The 19377-nt window shown below is 41.6% G+C and overlaps 1 protein-coding gene across 2 annotated transcripts in view; it reads right to left on the bottom strand.

Moving 5' to 3' along the window:
* The window catches only part of Ttc17 (tetratricopeptide repeat domain 17), a 105886-nt gene that overhangs the window by 15795 nt on the left and 70714 nt on the right, over positions 1–19377 (bottom strand). Inside the window, exons 18-22 of one of the 2 annotated variants that reach the window (XM_027422409.2) lie at positions 17018–17277; positions 14502–14655; positions 10913–11033; positions 8872–9031; positions 8000–8083 (exon numbers count right to left, since the gene is read on the bottom strand). In XM_027422409.2, coding sequence (XP_027278210.1) covers positions 8000–8083; positions 8872–9031; positions 10913–11033; positions 14502–14655; positions 17018–17277 — 779 coding nt within the window. Of the gene's footprint in view, positions 1–7999; positions 8084–8871; positions 9032–10912; positions 11034–12018; positions 12699–14501; positions 14656–17017; positions 17278–19377 lie in introns of those variants that run through there. The other variant, XM_027422410.2, reaches the window with a different exon arrangement.

Genomic DNA, 19377 nt, shown 5'->3' with positions numbered 1-19377 from the left:
CTTGGAAGTATACTCCTGCTGCTGTGTGGCAACTCAACTGTCTTTCCTGTTCCAGCTCCCTCTGGTGAGGCTACAAGGCCACCCAAACTGTGTGAAAGAAATGTGAAACTGGAGTGACTGCCTAAAGTGATCAACATAACTGTCTCTTGCCTGTGTACTCCTACAGCCATGAGCTACATTTCCTTAAGAGGGGGTTGTCTACTCATTTGTATAGGCTTATTTCTATTTATAACCAGTACTCGTTTGGTCAGGTGCAGTTTGCTGTTTTTTTGCATATCTGAGCCTCTATTTTTGATCATTTCCCTTTGGCCTGCAAAGACCCTTCTAGAGATTATTTAAGTCTATTGGTAACGTACAACTTTTGGTGGCTTATCTAAACTTTATTGATTTATTTTTAAAGAATTGAGGCATGCATAAGTCAGTGAGAAATACTTCGATCCTAAGTGTAACATTTAGCCTTGACAATTACTTAAATACCCAACAATTCTGAAAGTGCTTTCATCTGCTTCCTGTCTGCTCCTTCCCCAGGAAGCAGCCTGGCTTCTACCACCACAGCAACAATAAACCTAGTTTTATATTGTGTCTAGAATCCCATAGATTCTAGTTTGCATCTTCTAGAACCCCACAGAGCTGAAACAACATATAATGAACTGTTCCCCACTTTTCTTCCCTTTAAGGAGTGCCTTAGAAATTAAGTTTCAAATATTTTATCCCTAGTGTCATTTGAAACTCTAGCTCCTAGGTTTGCATTTGCCCATCCACTTTGTTTACAGTGTTCAAGCCAATGTTAGTTTTTTTTTTTTAAGACAGGGTTTCTCTGTGACTTTAGAGCCTGTCCTAGAACTCGCTCTGTAGACCAGGCTGACCTCAAACTCATAGAGATCTGCCTGCCTCTGCTTCCCAAGTGCTGGGATTAAAGGCGTGTGCCACCAACACCCGGCTAGTTTTTAATATTTAGGTAATTTGTTAATTTCTTCCCATACTACATGTGAAGTCTGAGTCAATTAGGAAATTTTTGCCACATTCAGGACACACAAGGACTCCACATTCTATCTGTACCTACATGAGATCCATTTTTAGATGAATTTAAGTCTCTAACCCATTTAATATTTATCTTGATATATGTATAAAGAATGGATTTAATTTTACATTTTTTCTATTCAGCATAAAACACGTGTTTCTCCGTACTGGGGCGGGGGTGGGGGGTGGGGGGAGCTGCCTTTATATGCTAAGCTGCCACATGCAATTAGCTTTCTGTCCTTTCTCATCGGGCTGTGTATTCATGCACCACTATTAAACAGTTTTAATTAAGGACTTCATGTATGTTTAATATGAGGTTAAATCCTCTTCTTCTCCAACTGTTCTTTTTCACAGTCTGCCCGGTAATTCTACATTGTTCACTCTTGTGGATAAACTTACAATTAGCTTGTCTGGTGCTGGAGAAAACACGGCACTTTTATTGTTATTGCTAAAAATCACAAATTAATTTAGGAAGAACCAACATTCTTAGGCTTTGGGGACTTTACACTTAGGAATATGGCGGTATTTTTCCATTTGTTATATCTTTTAGCATTGTTTATATTTTTTTCTGTTTTAGAAACTTTTTATTAGTTTACAATTTCTTCATATCTATATATATGAAAGCCCCTTCCATTTTAAATAGTTTTCCTTATATCAAACTTTGGAATGCTGTTGATGTTGAAGTTTTCTTTTTCTTTTTTTTTGTCAATCAGTATATGATCCTCTTTCTTAGGCACTTGGAAAGAACATGACCCTGTCACTGCTAGATATGATGCTCTACACAGTGTATAACTGCTCATTTTCCCTTCTCATTTTACAGCTGCTATGTGATGTATATTAAAACCTACCTAGATTGGAAGTATGTCTACTTTTTTCTTTTAGGTAAGTCCATGTTTACACAGTATATATTTCAGAGTCATGTTTTTGAATAGATACAGTTAATAGGGCTTATATACATTGTATTGGTTAGATTCCTATGGCCGTACCAAATTGAGTCAAGCATAGTGATTTAATGAAAGAGAAATTTGTTATTTGCACAGTACAGGAGACAAGAAACTCAAATCAGAAACATTGCAAAACCAACATCAGCAGGGGTGAGCTCCCTGCACAGGACCAAGAGCAGGATCATTTCCTACCTCCTTTGGCCTCTTGTGGTTGGCATTCTGTGTCTGGGTATCATATTACTTCTACCTATGTCCCTGTGGTCATGGTACCACAGGCTCTTGTACTTGAGTTATATGTCCTCTTTCCTCCCTCCTTGAAGACTACCTGTGGGTGCATACAGTGTCTTCCTATTTAAACCAGGATAACAAACCTTTCCTTCTCTCAATCCTGAAAATCTTACCTGCAAAATACTCCCTCTCATCTAAGGTAACTTTCATAGATTCTAGGGATTCAGATATGGACATCTCTTAGGGGTCATGACCCAGCTTACCATGGACTCCTTTACCCTTATTAAATACCACTTTAACTCCATTAATGCTTTTTATCTCCAGGTTTCCTTGTTATAAGAATTCACTTTGCATGATGTCATTTTTCATATCTGTACTTTCAACCTTTTCACATTCAGATACTTACAGTGTCCCTTCTAAGCAGCACATGGCTGGGTTTAAAAACCCGATGCACGTGTGACTTACATTTCTGCCTTTGCACCCATCTCCTGATGCACCTGTGTCTGTATTATTATTTGATGATTAATCTCTATGCTCTTACTTTTCTTGACCTCCTTTCATTTAATCAAACACTTTTATGCTATTGTATTTTCCTTCTACTAAGCTGTATCTTAAAATGATTTTGGTAGTTAGGCTATAGCTTAAAACATACATTTCTGAAACATGTAAATCATTACTCTTACCATCTGTCTGACACCAGTTAAACTGTGGGACTTTAAGCCCCATTCAGCGCTCTCTCCACCCTATGTAAGTGCTGCTGTGCATTATAGATGGCCATAAGAGTGAGATGCTCAGGTGCTACAATCTTCTGAATAGTCAACCGGGCATTTTCATTTTGAATTTTGGTGTTCATTTCTTGCATATCCATACTTCTACCTGTGGGTATTGTCCTACAGATCTCCCTTTACATGTTTTTTTATTAAATTTATTTTTTTAAATTTCATTTTACATTCCAACCAAATGAAATGTTGGAATCCCACCCCTCCTCCTGCCCCCCTTACCCCCCTTGCCTCCCCTGCAACCCAATCCCCATCCACTTCTCCCAACAGTAAGGGCTACAATGGGGAGCTGACAAAGTCTGGCAGATTAAGTTGGGGCAGGACCAAGCCCCTCCCCACTGTGTTAAGGCCGTGCATGGCATCCCTTCATAGGGAATGGGCTCCAACAAGCTAGCTTCATGCACCAGGGATAGATCCGGTCCTACTGCCAGGGGCCCCTCAGATAGCCCAAGCTTCACAACTGTCTCCTGCACATGGAGGGCCTAGTTTGGTCCCATGGAGGCTCCACAGCTGTTGGTCTAGCGTTCATGAGTTTCCATGAGCTTGGTTCAGCTAATCTACAAGGATGACTCCAGCTAAGACTCCTAGAAATAGTGGAGAGGGTGCCTGAACTGGCCTTCCCTTGTAATCAGATTGGTAAACACCCCAACTATCATCATAGAGTGATGGAATCAGATGCAGAGATCCATAACCAAGCAACAAGCCGAGCTCCAGAAATCTAGTCAATGAGAGGGAGGAGGGAATACATGAGCAAGGGAGGTCAGGATCATGATGGAGAAATCTACAGAGACAGCTGAACCAAATTCATGGAAAAGTCCCTTTACAATTTATTTCAGTTTAGATCTACTAGTGATGTCTCTTCGTTTTTTGATCAACTGAACATATCTCCATTTCTCCTCAGCTTCTGAAGGGTACTTCTGGGGGCACAGAATTCTGGGCTTGCCATTTTCTTTATGCAGCACCGTAAGATGGCTTCTGATTTCCAGCAATTCTGCTGAGGCACTACTGATCTCACTATTGCTTCGCTGAAGGTAGATGTGGAGGATTAAAGGTGGGCAACATAGTCTCTAGCCAGAGCCTTGAGTCATGCACTTTGCAAAGGTAGAGATTGCTGCAGCTCCAGCCTGGCTAGCTCTTGCAACCTTCCCAGGGGGCATCAAATACATAATTGCAGCAGTCTCAGGTATCTCCCCTTGGCAGAGTGAGTGACTTCAGGTGAGTGTAGCCGTGAGGCTAGAACTGGGAACAGAGGAGCAGCTGCTCTCTGTACTAAGCTTGGAGTGCTGCACCACCACCAGAAATTGACAAACAAACAAACAAACAAAAAAAACAAAACTGGTGCTTTCTCTGTGTCCTTAAAACTTGTGGTTTTTAGTGCATTTGGTATTTGCATTGTATCCCTTGCCCATTTAAAATGTTGTATTTTAAATCTCATTAAATTTTATGTAGGTGGGCTCAGCATAACCTATGGGCGTGCTTCTAAAATTATTTTTCTTGTATTTATATGTGCACCATGTGCATGCCTGGTGTTCATGCAGGCCAGAAGGCATCAGGGCCCCTAGAAATGGAGATAGTTAATGCGTCCCTGTGGATGCTGGGAGTTGAACCCGGGTACTGTGGAAGAACAGCTAGCGCTCTTAACCAATGAGTCATCTCTCTAGCCCCTGGTCATGCTTTTTTGACCACTCTGAAAGGTCTTGTTCTTTTAATAGGTGAGGTAAACCTATTTGCATTTATGGCTAATGAGCTTGCCCCAGTCCCTGAATGCATCTGCAAGTACCTGTATTTACTCGTTTCCTGTATGCTCACTTTACTGGACCCTATTCCAGTCTATCTTTTGGTATTTAGGAAAGCTCACAGTGTACCTGTATTGTAATGCCTTAATCCCAGTGATAATATGTGATGCTTTCCTACCTCACATCTGGGTTACACCCTATTGGCTCTTGTTTTTCCTCACATTCCTTCTTCTATATCAGCATATGATCTTCAATTCCTAACCTGTACCTAGTAATTAATGAGTACACTGATCTTACCTTATGTATGTCCCTAATCAATCTATTTTTGACAGCTGTAGCATACCTGTATTTTCAGAGGATGGATCATTATATATGGAGTGGCTTCTATAGAGCATCTTGGCTGTGCAGGCAGATACCATGCTTGACATCAGTCCCTTCTGCCAATGCTACTATGGTCACCTAGGCTGTCTAGAGTTCAAGCCCTCGCCAGCAGCTTCTCAGAAGGGGTGCATGGGAACAACAATCTCTGCAAGCTCATCACCATTTGCATATGGACTTCATATTCATGCTCAACTTGTCAGCTCAAGGCTCACAGTTTTTTTTTTTTTTTTTTCCCTTAAAAATATTACTCATTTGACTTCTGGAATTGAGTCTTTGTTGAAAACCTAGCAACATGAGTCTACTCTGAATACTTTCAGAGACAGGTGAGATGGATGGCTCAATAGGAAGAGGCACTTGTGTACAGAACTGAAGACCTAAGTCTGACCCCAGCCCCCCACAAGGTGGCAGGAGCCAATTCCCCAAGTACATGTCTATACTCAAAATACACACAGACACAGACACACACACCACATACACGGTGGGGGCGGGGGAGGAGGAGACTAGTAATTAAAAATATAATTTTACTAGAATATATTTTAGAATTGGCTATCTTGGTTAAATTCCCCAAGTATATGGTATGCCATTTCTTTTAGTTTTTTATTTTATTTGTCTTTGGCTTTTTTTTTTTTTTTTAAAGAACTCTTATTATTTGGGTATTTTACTGGGTCTCTCTTTTTCTTTCTTTGGCAAGAGCAGTAAGTACTTTTTTTTTTTTTTTTAATGTTCATTGGTGCTTTGTCTGCATGAGGGTGTTGGATCCCCTGGAACTGTAGTTGCAGACAGTTGTGAGCTGCCATGTGGGGACTTGGAATTGAACCCATGTCCTCTGGAAGAACAGCCAGTGCTCTTAACTGATGAGCCATCTCTCTAGCCCCAGGACATTTTCTTTCTTTTATATCTAGCTTTTTTTTTTTTAACTTTTCCTTTTTTTTTTTCTTTTCATTTCCTGTTGTTTTTTTAGGGGGTGCTTCTGGTTTGTATTTTTGAAACAAGGAATCCTGTGTAATCCATGTTGGCCTTGATGTCCCTAAGCAGCCTAGGATGCTCCCAAACGTTGGTTCTCCACCTGCAGATCTCACTCCTTTTGATGAAAACAATGACTAGCATGCTTGCTTTTGTTTTCATCTGGAAATAATTTCTTTTGTTTGTAATTCTTTTGAATCTGCCATTGCTTCTCTTTTAAATCTGCTATCCATCTCATTCTCTACAGCTGTCAAGTCAAGCTAAGTTGTTCTTGCAGACTTGCTGGTTCAGAGTAGGAGTCCAAGGTTCAGTTCTTCTAGCCCTGGGCTCCTCATCATCCTCCAGACTCAGCATCAGGCCTAAGTTCCTCATGTCCTCCAGAACCAGCATCAGGCCTGGGCTCTTCACTGTCCTCCAGACTCAGCATCAGGCTTGGGCTCCTAAACTATCTAAGCTCTAGCATTGCTCTCAGTAGGCTCATACTCCTATTTGTGGTTTTCTTGTGTTTTTAAATGAATATAAAGATGTGGACACCTGCTTTGGGTTAGACCAATAATAACTGAGAAGCATTTTACTCTGTGTAGGATGCAGTTGTTCTGAAGTGGGGCAATCTCTCTGGAGCCTGAACTGCTGTGTCAGGAGATAAGTGTCAAGGACTCTCTCTTGCTTTATTAAAATAGAATAATTTGCTTGGATAAGCATCGTTGCTAACTCCTTTGGATCAGTTTCTCTGTCATACAACATGCCCTTTTAACTAGACATATTTTGCAGAAATAAGAGAACTTTCTAAGTCTTATTTAATTCTATCATGGATTACATTTTTTCCTGTCATGTTTTCTTCCATTCTTTTTGATTATCTTTCATTTTTTCCCTTTCCTTCCTGTACCTCCCCTTTCTTCCAATCTACCTCCCTTCCTATCACCATCTCTCCTGTCTGTTAGCATTCAGGGTGATAACCCTGTTTTCTAACCCCTTCCTGAATTTTTAGTTTTGCTCTGTGATCTTGATTCATAAAATCAGTTGTTTCATGTTTTTTTTTAAGTTCATGCCAGGAACTCTAGACTTAATTGTGCCTTTGGCCCTGTAGGGTATCCCTGCTGAGTGCTCTCTGATGAGCCTTGCCGCTCCTGTGTGGTGGTCCTGCGTCTGGGTCTCTACTGTATTGTTGTCTGTATCACCCAGGGTTTTCCTTTCAGGTAGAGGACTTCTGTGGACATATTTGGGAATGCCTATCCCAGCCTGTCTTCTGCCTCTACCTCCCATATGCCCTCTATGTTGACCTCAAGCACTTTTGGCAATCTTTCCTTCTTACAGTTTGCTTGGGTCTGTAGATCACATCTGTGCTCCACTTTCATTACAAATGGACAGTTCCCATGTGTGATACCCAAAGGAAGGCAGTTGTTACTGTATCTGTCATACTGACACAGAAGTGAGTTGCTTTTCTTAATCACTATTATAAATAACCTCTTTAATATCAGACAGATTCTTAGCTACAAAGTAATCAAATTAAAAATTCAATTCCTTTTCTTGAGGTAGAAAAAATCTTGGGGATTTTGGGCACTTCCTCTGGGCTGTAGGAAATGCAGTATTGTAAATACGCTTCAGGACTGGAGGAGAAAAGCTACTTCACAAGGTATTTCCTGTCAGCACCACAAACTGTCTCACTTCCTGTTCCAGGTCCCAGAGTTCCCAGCAGCACCTCTCAACACCCAGGCAGAGGAAAGGAGACAACGCTGACCTGGCATGCCTCATCCCTGAAGGCAAAGAAGTGTGGAAGAGAGTGACAAGTGATGATGGAGAAGTTATGAAAGTGAGCGAGATATCATGAGTGGGGACACTTCTCCCTGGGCCTCTGGTCATGTCAGTCATAGGCAGAAGAGGTGAGAGACAAGTAGGAACCAATAGTCTACTAAGAAGTCAAAGGGCACTAGTCACCTCGGGGACTTACTTTTTCCAAAACCTTGGCGATTCGGGTGCCAATTTGTTCAAGTGACTGTTGTGGATACTGGTCCTTGCCAAGATTCTGTAATACCTGGAACAGAAGGAGATAGTAGGTGAGAGGGCTGAAAATGAGACCAGATTTGGATGCTGCCTGCGTTCCTGAGCTGGGTGGTGGAGCATAACATCAAAATGCTTTTCTGGCACACTGCTGTGCATCTGCTGGGCAAGCCAGTAGGGGGAAGACACTCTTAGGGTGACTCTGACAGCCCATGGTCCTTTCCCACTTAATAAAAATTACAGACATATAAAACGTAGTCACCACAATGATACCAGAAAATAAGGGCAACAAAACTACTTGGGTTCTGCCATCTACACAGGCACTGTTAATACCCTGAAATATATTTTTCAGATATTTGCTGCGCGCGCGTGTGTGTGTGTGTGTGTGTGTGTGTGTGTGTGTGTGTGTGTATACTGTAGTCTATATTTTCATATAATATATTCTAAAATTTTCCTCATGCCAACAAATGTAACTGTCTCAGTTGCGGTTTCTATTGCTGTGATAGGTATATGCTGGTTCAGTCCTCCTGCTTTTCTTAAGAATGTCAACAGGAAAATAACTGCCCCAAATATTTCTGTCCTGAGCCTCTCTGTGGGAGGCAAAGGCTAGCTCACTGAGGGGTGTGCTGGTTACAGTCATAAGAAACCCACATTCTGTCCTAGGTCCTGAAAGGAATTGGGCTCAGCTGAAAGCCACCTAAGTGAGCACCACCCAAACCTGCAAAAGCAAAAAGAGCCCTGGCCACTCTTGCTTCCTGCTGTCAGTTCCACCAACACCATGAGGCTAACATTACAAGAGTCCCAACAAGGCTAAGTACTCACCTCTGTTAGCTGGCTCTCACCCGTGTAGTGCAGGCTGGCTCTGTTGGCCACTCCCTGTAAGTGGTCCAGGGTATGCATGCTCGTGGGAAGATTGCCATTGCACAGCGGTTCCATTGCTGGCTGCTGTATGGGTGTGGCAAAGTCTATGTGTTCTGTGATGCTGGAAAATGGAGATAACCAACATCAGCCATGGAAAATCCAAGTAGGTAGAGAGAGCTCTAACAAACAGTGGATCTAACTTCCATGTGGTATTCCCTCACCAGGGAGGGTATGAAAATAAGTGGGTTTTCTCTTTTTAGGGAACAGACAGCAGTAAGACACGCAAGGATTCCCACAGCCTACTTTTCCTTTATACACAGAAAAAAGCCATCTAAAAGTTAGACAGTACATTTATACAGACCCAGCTGGACACTCATTGTATAGGGTATCAAATAAAAGTACTTCACTTCATGACCTCAATAAGTTATTTTTTAAAATTATGTATATATGTGTCTCTGTGTGGGTATGTGCATGTGTGTGCAGATGACCAGAGGGCACAGATATCCCTGGTGCTGGAGTGATAGGTGGTTATGAACCATCCATACGGGTGCTGGAAACTGAACTCTGGCCTTCTGGGAAAGAAGTACATGCTCTTGAATGTACAATCATATGTACTACATATGGTAATGTCACTACCAAATTTTACTTTGAAACTTAAATTTAAAAATTTCAATTTACATTTGGGAAACATTCATTGCTTCACTGATAATTTATTCCAAACCTATTACAAATCAGATCCCAAGGCTATAATAATTAAAGCCAACATACACAGTTCCAGCTATTATGCTACTCATGTTTTGGAAGGGTTAAGTTACAAAACATGAAGTAATGAAAATGTGCTTATGAGGGTATTTATTTCCTCTGCATCACGAGGAGATGGTTACGGCAGCTTTCCTGAAACACAGAGTTCAAAGGCCTCGGTGAGAAGGCTATGACACAGGCAGAGCAAGAACTCTCATAGCAGGGACCGACAGAGGCAAGAATGAACAGGGGAAGAGGTCTTGTTAGAAGGCTATGCATGCATCTGTGTGGCGGCAGAGGCACTCTGGAGCAGCAGTGTGGATGCAGAAAGGCAATTTCAGAAGTTCTCAGGGAGTAAAAGCAGTAAGAACTGGTAACAGATAAGGTTTGAGGGATAAAGAAAAGAATTATAAGGATGATATCCAGGTTTCTGGCCGGAACACAGCTGAACATACTTTCTAAGAATATGAAATGGAGGAACTAGAGATGGCTCAGTGGTTACAAGCACACACCAGCTTGCAGCTCCCAGTGCCCACGGCAGGTGGCTCACAACCTCCTGCAACTCCAGCTCCATGGAACTCTATGTCCTTGTCTGATCTCCATGGGCACCTACATTCAGACATCCATAGATCCATACTCATAAAATCATTAAGAAATAAAAATGAATCTTTAAAAAAATGTGAAATGGAGAAACAAAGTCAATTTTTTTTTTTTTAAAAAAAGTTAGATCCTGGGTAAGAAAATTGTGTGTTTTCTTGAGATGGTGGGTATAAATAAGTCTGGGGCTCTGAAGAGTGGTCTGGTCTGGAGATACAAATTTGGGAGGGATCACTGCCCTCAGTGGTGAAGGAAGTTCTGAAACAAGGTTAGTAGATCTAGGGGAACAGCAACACTTCCAGGACAGAGAGTCAGCATCTTCACAGGTGCTGGTAAATCTAGATTTGTCCTACCTTCCTAAAAATGCACAACGTTTACGCAATGGCCTCTGTATTTCTAAAGAGAAAGATCTGGTCTTCAACATGAACTTTTGATAGCTTGCCAGGTGCAGATGAAGGTACCTAGAATGGGGTTCATTTACCAGTCTGTATGGCTTGGGTCCATCTAGGCCATGGGTAGCAATAGTCATGTTGTTGACCACAGTGCCAGGAAGATGACTTTTCCAACCACCCATGACACCGAAGACATGGCTGGAGTCAGTTGAGGCCCTTATGGTTCATGGATAAGGAAATTCCATGAGGAAGGTCACGTCAAAGATACTCACTCGATGTTTTTGGAAGAAACTGCCAGCCAGGTGCTCACAATGGCAGTCAGCTCTACCCAGCGGAGTTTGAGGCATTCATCTGGACTGGGCCACCCCAGGCTCTGGTAGTCACGTTTTTTTCCTGGAAGGAAAGTATGTCATGAATGGACACAGTACAAAGGAATGGAAGCTAAGCTGCTATTTCCCCTATTAATGACATAACACAAACTGGTATGTTTGGTGGTGCCCATTTTTCTTCTTGTCTTTAGAATATGCACCATCAAAAAACAGATCTAATTAAAATCTTATCATTCATGGCAGTGGGAATAAGAATCCCTCTGAATAAGGCATTCTTCTCAAAGATGAAATAAAAATCGAAAGTTGTATTTGAAGTTGATCAACATGAAATAAGGATTAAGATACTCTTAGACACTAAGATTCTTACCATGTTTAATTTTTACCCTTCTGGGTTTGATTTTGTGGGGATAATTCTGACTTGGTGGGAACAGATATCTCTGAAGCTGGCTTCTAGCATTTTGCGTTGGATAATGCTTTGTTGTAGGGACACTGTAGGGCATTGGAGGACATTTTAGCAGCACCTAGGTCTCAACCTATTAGATTTCAGTAGCACAGCTTCCCCGAGAGGTATCACCACACTGCCAAATGTTCCATGGGTGCAAAATTGCCCCCGGCAGAATTACTGCTACAAAGAAAAGTGTCAGGATGGGATCTATGACAATATAAGGTCACCATTTACTCCAAGAATGTTTCCTGTGTGATCAGAAGCTGAATTCAGTGTTTGTAACTCCTAATCTCAGTAGGCTTTCGTCTTCACAACTCACAAGAGGAAACAGCCACAGTTCTCTGGCTGGAGGAGCAGAGCCAGGCCAGACACAGGTTATTTGGCCCTAACACACATGTGCCCAATTCCGGTGCTAGTAAAGACACCATCCTTTCAGTCTGAGCCCTTCACTTCAGATCAAGTCCCCAAGAAAGAGCAAACCCAAGTCTTATGTGATGGGCTTCTGATGGGGGTAGGCAGGATGAAGAACCTTAGCTCAACTTAGATCTACTTAGACTGCAGGTATTTACCAGCAAGAGAAAAACATTTGAGGTACAGGCAGGGATTTAGATTCAGATTTTAATAAAGCAAAAAAAGAACAGTTTGGAAGAATTTCAAATTAACTTTAAATAAAGCATACATTTCATAATAAAGCTCACTTTCTTTTTATATTTAAGAAATTCACTTGAAAAAGTATTTATTGAGCACCTATTATAAGGGTCTGGGAACTGTGTAACACACTGGGATATACACAGAAAGAGGCAGCCTGCTCTGCAGCTCACAGGCTAGTGAAAAAGGCAAACATAAGCAAACTGTTACACTATGACAGCATATCGCTGGAGAAGGAACCCAAGAGTTGCACAAGTGAAAGAGCAACTAATTCTGTCTGAAGGTAGCAAGGGAGAAATGGCACTTGACTTTCAAGTTTAAGGGTGAGCAATATTAGCACCGCAGAGGTGGTGTAAGGGCATTCCAGGCAGAGGGAATAGCATGGACAAAGGCATGGGTAAAATAAGAGCATGGCTGCTTCATAGGTGGCGTTGAAGGGTGGAGAGAGGCTGGTTTATAAAGGGTCTTGAATGCCACACTAGGAAGTCTGCACTTTATCCTGTAGGCAGTGGGAAACTTCGAGCCCACATCTCTCCATCTTGTTCACAAGGATATCATAAGAGGTTGTTAAATGCCTTGCTGAAATCCAGTTACATTATGTCTATGGCACTTCCCTGGTCTTCCAGTTTAGAAGCCCTAGCCAAAAAAGGAAATGAAATTAGTTCAATGTTATTATTAGTACTTAGTGTATCTACTACGGCTCTCAATGATCTGCATTTCTCCCCACAGGTTTACAAACATTTGCTCAATTTGCTTTAGGACTTGGACATGATTTACCAGAAGATTACTAGCTGGAAGTGGACAGAATCCACACTTATTTAAACTGGGCTACTAACTCTCTGTAGTAGTTTTGCACCTTCTCCATTCTGAGCATTCTTTTTTAAGGAGAGTAAGTAGCTTCATGATCTCAATTGCAGGTACCTTCAATGCCCCACTTGTGCCTACCAAGTTGGGACCATTTGGAACTGCTAAAGCGGGACCATGGTGTAGCTCAGAAGTAGAGGGCTATCCTGATATGAACAAGGTCCTTACCTCAACCCCTGAGTGCCACAAGCAAGTAAGCAAGCAAACACACACTTGTCTAGATGCTCTCATATAACCTCAGACATGTTACCTTAAAATCCCCTTTGTAAGAAGCTTTTGCTTTTTTTAAAGTAATACAGAGTCATTAGAAAATATTTATGAAATGGAAAGGCCACAGAGAAGAAAATACAAATCACCTACAGATTTCTTAGAACCCAGAGAGAGCATCTGCAGTGCTGTGGTCACCTGCTTCTATATGTGTTTATACACGCTTGCTTGCTAGGCCAGGTGTGGCTCATCTAGGAGGCCATCAACTCCCTGGGATGGACTGCTTGAGACAATTTATGACAGAAAATTCCTGCCAACTATCACATACAGTCAGCAGTGACATGTATCTTATGTATCAGAGATATTGAAATGTGAGAAAAATACAGTTGATAAAACACAGTGTGTTTGACTCTCAGGATGGAAACAACCTTACACCATTCATAAACTGTCTTTACTCACTTGCTGTGTTGTGTTTCTTTGTTGTACAACATATGCCACAGGCACGCTGTAGCTTAACCAGGAAAGTGCAGTATTTAGGCTGCTTATCGGCTGTTACTATGATAAGGAGCCCTCGTAATCAGCATTTCTGAGCATGTCTTTGGTGTCTACAAGGCAACTTTCCCAGATTGAATTACTGATATGTTCTAAAGTCCTCTGACTCATCTTGTTTGCTCATCATTAGGTTTGCTCTGTTAATTTTCATGTACTATACATTTAGAGATAATTTGGTGAGCAAAAATCTTAATTGTTTATGTTTGCTCTCCCATGGGGGCTACTGACAGGACATTTTGTTACACTGGGTAGTGCTGTGTGTATATCTTATTAAGGTGCACCCCGAGTTTGGATAATAGATTCTTTCTATATACCCTACTATTGCCCTCTGCTTTAGTCAGTGCTTTTTGTTTAGTTAAATAAGACACATTTTAATGAATTGAATTTCTGGTCTAAGATAGTAAAAATATTCCTTTAAAAAGGGCCATGGTTGCTCTGTGTGGCTTTGGAGCCTATCCTAGCACTCGCTCTGGAGACCAGGCTGGCCTCGAACTCACAGAGATCTGCCTGCCTCTGCCTCCCGAGTGCTGGGATTAAAGGCGTGCATCACCAACGCCCGGAGGGCTACGACATTTTAAAAAGAGGAATTATCTCACCACCATTTAACAGCTGGGAAGAAAAAATCACCTGGGTATATGATGGTGGCCTTTAACTCAAATAGTTAATGGTAAAAAATAGGAGTCTGAAAGAATTTCTTACACTAATGACTGATATGGTCTTTCCCCTTCTCATCTGAACTGCTCTAAGTCACAAAACATATCCCTTATGAGAGAGACAGTGATCTGAAAGAAGAAATGAGCTCTGTGACAGTCTCACCTTGGGGTCCAGGAGATGCCACCTTTGGGCCAGTGATCTCTAAATTTGCTTGATAACGCTGTCCATTTTCTGCTTGATTTGACTCTACTTTTTTTGCAGGAGGTTTTTTATGATCCCCTTTGGGTTTCTTTACACGTTTGACCTGGAATGTGATCTGGGAATCAAAAACATGTTAGAAACAAATGAGACCAATGAATGAATCTGTCCCTCACTGTGGATTTCAGTGGTTTTAAGGATAAGCTAGTCCACAAGAATCTGATGATCAAGATCCTATTTCTGAAGACACCACACACACTGATCAGAGGACATGGAAAAATCAAGTTGATACTGGAAAGCTTCCTCCCCACTAGCTGTCTTTCATAGCACCAGGTGCTATCAGGTTATTAGAGGAAAAAAAAGTCATTGGTAGTTTTATTCAGCTGTGAATAATAACCTGCATGGCAAGATATGTTCATGTGTGCTGTATTATCATGGTTACTATGGGGATAAAAAATTGCTATCTGATGGATTTAAGATCTGCTCCACAGGACGAAGTGAATACCCAGTGCTGTATTTCTGACCAAAAACCCACAGTTCCTGGGGCTAAGGCAGGATGAACCCATAACTATTGTTCTGCTAAATGGACACAGTATCAAAATGGCTCTGAAATTTGTATCTCTATACCTAGTGATCAGTGCAGTTCTCAGATGTATTGGAGAAGTTTGTGTAGTGAATGGTGGTTAACTCAGAACTGGTCAAGACACCAAGACAGCTATATCACACCCTCTCCTCACAAGACTCAGGACAACTGAGCAAGAGAGGGCAGAAAGATTAAGAGCTAGAGGTCAGGAGTGGCTGGAGCAAAACAAGATCTTTTGGAAATGGCAGGTTCACTATACTCATAAACTCAGAGAAGCTGTAGTTACCTTCATAAAGAGTAATTCAGTCAATTGTCCAGCTTGGATGAGGGGAAGGGCTCATAAGCCCCCATTCCTACCTGAAGAACTGACAGCTGGTGACTTCTAGGGGAGGAATAGTCAGTTTTTGTTAATGGTATGGTACCACGTGGGTTGAACACACACCAGTGGATGGTCCCACACTCAGTATTGCATGTGTACCCAAACTCGACTGAGTGGGTTATAAGGAAAAAATAAAGGGTGAGAGTAGTGGGTCTTAGAGTTAGTGGGGGTAAATACAATCTGTCTGTCTGACTGTCTGTCTGTCTATCCATCCATCCATCCATCCACATATGGAATTCTCAAAGAATATTATATTAAAAAGAATAACCAGGATAGATACATTATACCCTGATTTGATTGCTGCATATTCATACTGTGTATACATGTGGAAACATCCACTGGAGATACAAATATATGTTTATATTAACCCCATAAATATATATAATTATTATGGATCTATTAAAAATCCGTGTGTGTGATATGTGTGTGCTCATTTGTGTTTGGGGCAGTCCAGGTATTGTATGGCATGGCTCGTGTGTAGACAGTGGAGGACAACCTTCCAGTTTTGGTACTTGCCTTGCAAGCTTGTCCGGGGTAGGGTATTTTCACTGTTGTGTAACCCAGGCTAGCTGGCCTGAGAGCTTCTGGGGATGCTTCTGTCTCTGCTTCCTTTCCCCTGTGGGAATGCTGGAACAAGTCATCTGTGCTACTGTGGCTGGTAGTACTTGAGATGAGGGGAAGGGCTCATGAGTACACTCACTATTCTATATATTGAGATACTCTCCTGGTTTCCAATTTAAAAAAAAATGTATGTACACACACACACACACACACACACACACACACACACACATTTCAAACTATATACATATAGTTTGAAAAGGAAAAAAAGGTATATACTGCATCTGGCTAAGCTTGATTTTAAAGATCTAAATGAAAAATTGGCAGTGAAATGTGCAAAATAACCTAGTCTTGATGAGTACATAGAGATACTAAAAAGAAGCATCTCATCTGTGCCAAGTCTGTGGCTTTGAGGGTGCTTTATAACCATCCCAGTTCCCTCTCACCTCCCAGAAGTCACCAATGCATATATAAATGAAATGCTCCTGGAAAATTCCAGTGTGAACAGTGTCCTGGAACATGGAGTACAGTAGTACCACATACCCAGAAACCTTCACACTTGTATATTAGTAGTCCCCCAAAGAGCTGGATACATGAAGACTATATGGTGAACTCTTTGTGTATGTGTTTGTGTGGATGCATATGTGTGTGTGTGTGTGTGTGTGTATGTGCTGTATTCAAGTGTGTGTTCATGTACACACTGGTATGCATGAGTGTAAGAAACAAGTATATATATCTGTCAGGAAGCGTGTCTATCTCTGTTTGTTGAGGAGAGGGGCTTTCTTTGGCTTGGGTCCTGAGAAGAGTAACAGCTGGTCAGAAAGTCACATAGATTCTCGCTGCCTTTGCAAAATTGACAAGCACATCAATAGAATATAGAGAGAGAGAAATTGAACTCCGGTTCTTGTGCTTGCCTGACCAGACCTTCTCCTCAGCTCTGAGCTGGCAAATCCTTACCCATTCTGTTGCTTCATCATCTTCACTTCTGCAGTCTCCATAACAAGAGCTCTTGGCTACTCCATCCTGGGGACCTTTCTTCAGTACCCGTATTCCCTGAAGGTCCAGACGACGCCCCTTCATTTCTAGTGTTCCCCCAAAACCTTCCAGAGGCCAGGCCTGCTGAAACTCATCCACCAAAGCCAGTATTTCTTCTGACATCTTTGTTTCATCTGATTTCTCCACCTCATCAGAACCATTGCTCTCCTCAACCACTGTGCCTGCAATTCAAGGGGTGGTGTTGTCAACAGTTTCATAGCATTTATTCAAGTACTGAGTGATTCAAACCTTGTTTTTAGGGACATTTTGGCTCTGCTTGGAGGCACAGCTACAGTGGCCCCCCTCCCCCGCCCCTTTTTTTGGTTTTTCAAGACAGGGTTTCTCTGTGTAGCTTTGTAGACCAGGCTGGCCTTAAACTCACAGATATCCACCTGTCTCTGCCTCCTGAGTTCTGGGATTAAAGGCATGCATCACCACTGCCCGGCCTACAGTGCTTCTTTTATAGAATACTGTTCAGCATCTTCAAACTTCATAAAAGAGCACCATCTCTGTCATTTAGCCTTTGCCAAAAACCTGCCAGAAAGTAATGGCAGGAACCATAGTCAGGCAGCTAGGGATGGCATCAATAGTGTGAGGATAGCTTTGCCACACATTATTTGTTTTGAAAGATCACTTGCTGCACATATAAAACATAGATGGCAAAGATGTTTATTCAATTATTTATCAAATATGTAGGTCCTCTAAATTTTATTCAGTATCTATGAAACAGTTATGTGTCCAGACCACATTGCTTGTATGAACAATGATTTAGTAGAAAACTATACTAATTCTACAGGAAGACTTCCATTTTCAGTAATGATTATTATAAAAATAGCCATATGCTAGTTTAATTTCTTTAAAAACAGTTATTTATGTAGCTCAAGTATTTAAGGACTCTCACAGTGGCTCTCAGTGGAATGTGCTAGCTAAATTTTTTTCTCAAGAATCTGGTATGTTTGTTTTATTTCCCATGAAGCTTACAACGTTTAAGTTCCACCCCATGCTTAAGCTATGAGGATGCTCAGAAACATAGTGTTTTCCTTTGATAAATTGCTTACTACTTAATCTTTGATATTTATTTTGAGCTTCATAAATATCATGTCTCATCCCTTCCAAAAGTGGATAGGGTACAAAAACTAAGAGCAAAATGCTTCATCTTATAACATGTCCCCACTGGTTAACCTGAGAACACTGGCTTGACAGCTCATGCCAGATCATTATTCCTTCAGCTGGCAATTCCAGCCTTTTCAGAGATTAAGAACATCCTGTTAATAAGGCCAGTGTCAGGACTCTCACATACATATGAGCAGATCTTTTGCCACAAAATGAATGGTAGTAGTCTTGGGGGAGGGTTCTTGAGCAAGAAACATGATTGATGATCACAGCTGAAATAAACTTTGTACAATGCCAGTGGCATGACCTTCAGTTTTGCTGGCACTTCTGCCCTCTGCCTCAGTTTCTATTCTGGAACATGGGAGAGCCTGAGGTCAAGTTGTGATTCTTCCTTGAGAAATCTGGAAGGTTCTATTCATGACCATGTGACTACAAACCCTATTGTTGTTATTTCAAGGAAGTTCCTCTTAGGTTTCCTAAGCCAACTGCTGCCTTCTACAGCTTTGTATGCTTATGGTCAGTACTCTGAGGAAAGGATACTGAAACAAAAGTGGTTGGTAGTTGTGTAGATCACGTGACCAGGGGTATAAATATAGGCCAACAAGGATATAATTTTAGGTTTTTATCTTGATATGATGTTCCTAATGCTCAACCCTGGGTCCAGCACACAGACCCCAGCAGCTGTGGAAGAGAGTAATGGGAGCTCCAAGCAATCTGATCTATGATGTTCTTGAGGATCTGCTGTTCTTGTCTGGCCCTGTCCTGCAGGCAACTGAAGACATTAAACTCTGTGGTTTATCCTGTCAGGTGGTCACATAACAAAAGTCTGTTGTTCACTCACCTGAATGGCAAGCAACATAAAATCAGGCTTCGTATTAGCCAGGAAAACAGCTGGAGAGAGCGGCCACTGGGAACCCCCGAAGCAATGTACATGGAAGAGCTACCTGGCACCTGCCTAAATTGGCAGTCTTCTCAACTTTCCCTGTTCTGATTTTCAGGTTCTTTTTCTTTCTCCTCCTATGGCTCCCAAAGGATTCCTTCACCCCATTCCAAGACAGAAAAGAGTCTGATAAATTTCATCCAGCAAAACATATAGGCTTAACAAAATGTGGCGGTGGCCAAAGGCAGACTACTGACTACTTTCTCAGTGTATAATCAGATTACATGAG

This window comes from Cricetulus griseus, chromosome 6, assembly GCF_003668045.3.
Source record: "Cricetulus griseus strain 17A/GY chromosome 6, alternate assembly CriGri-PICRH-1.0, whole genome shotgun sequence".
Taxonomy (NCBI): domain Eukaryota; kingdom Metazoa; phylum Chordata; class Mammalia; order Rodentia; family Cricetidae; genus Cricetulus; species Cricetulus griseus.
Note: the sequence above shows the minus strand (reverse complement) of the source record. Positions and strands in the feature narration are given on the sequence as shown.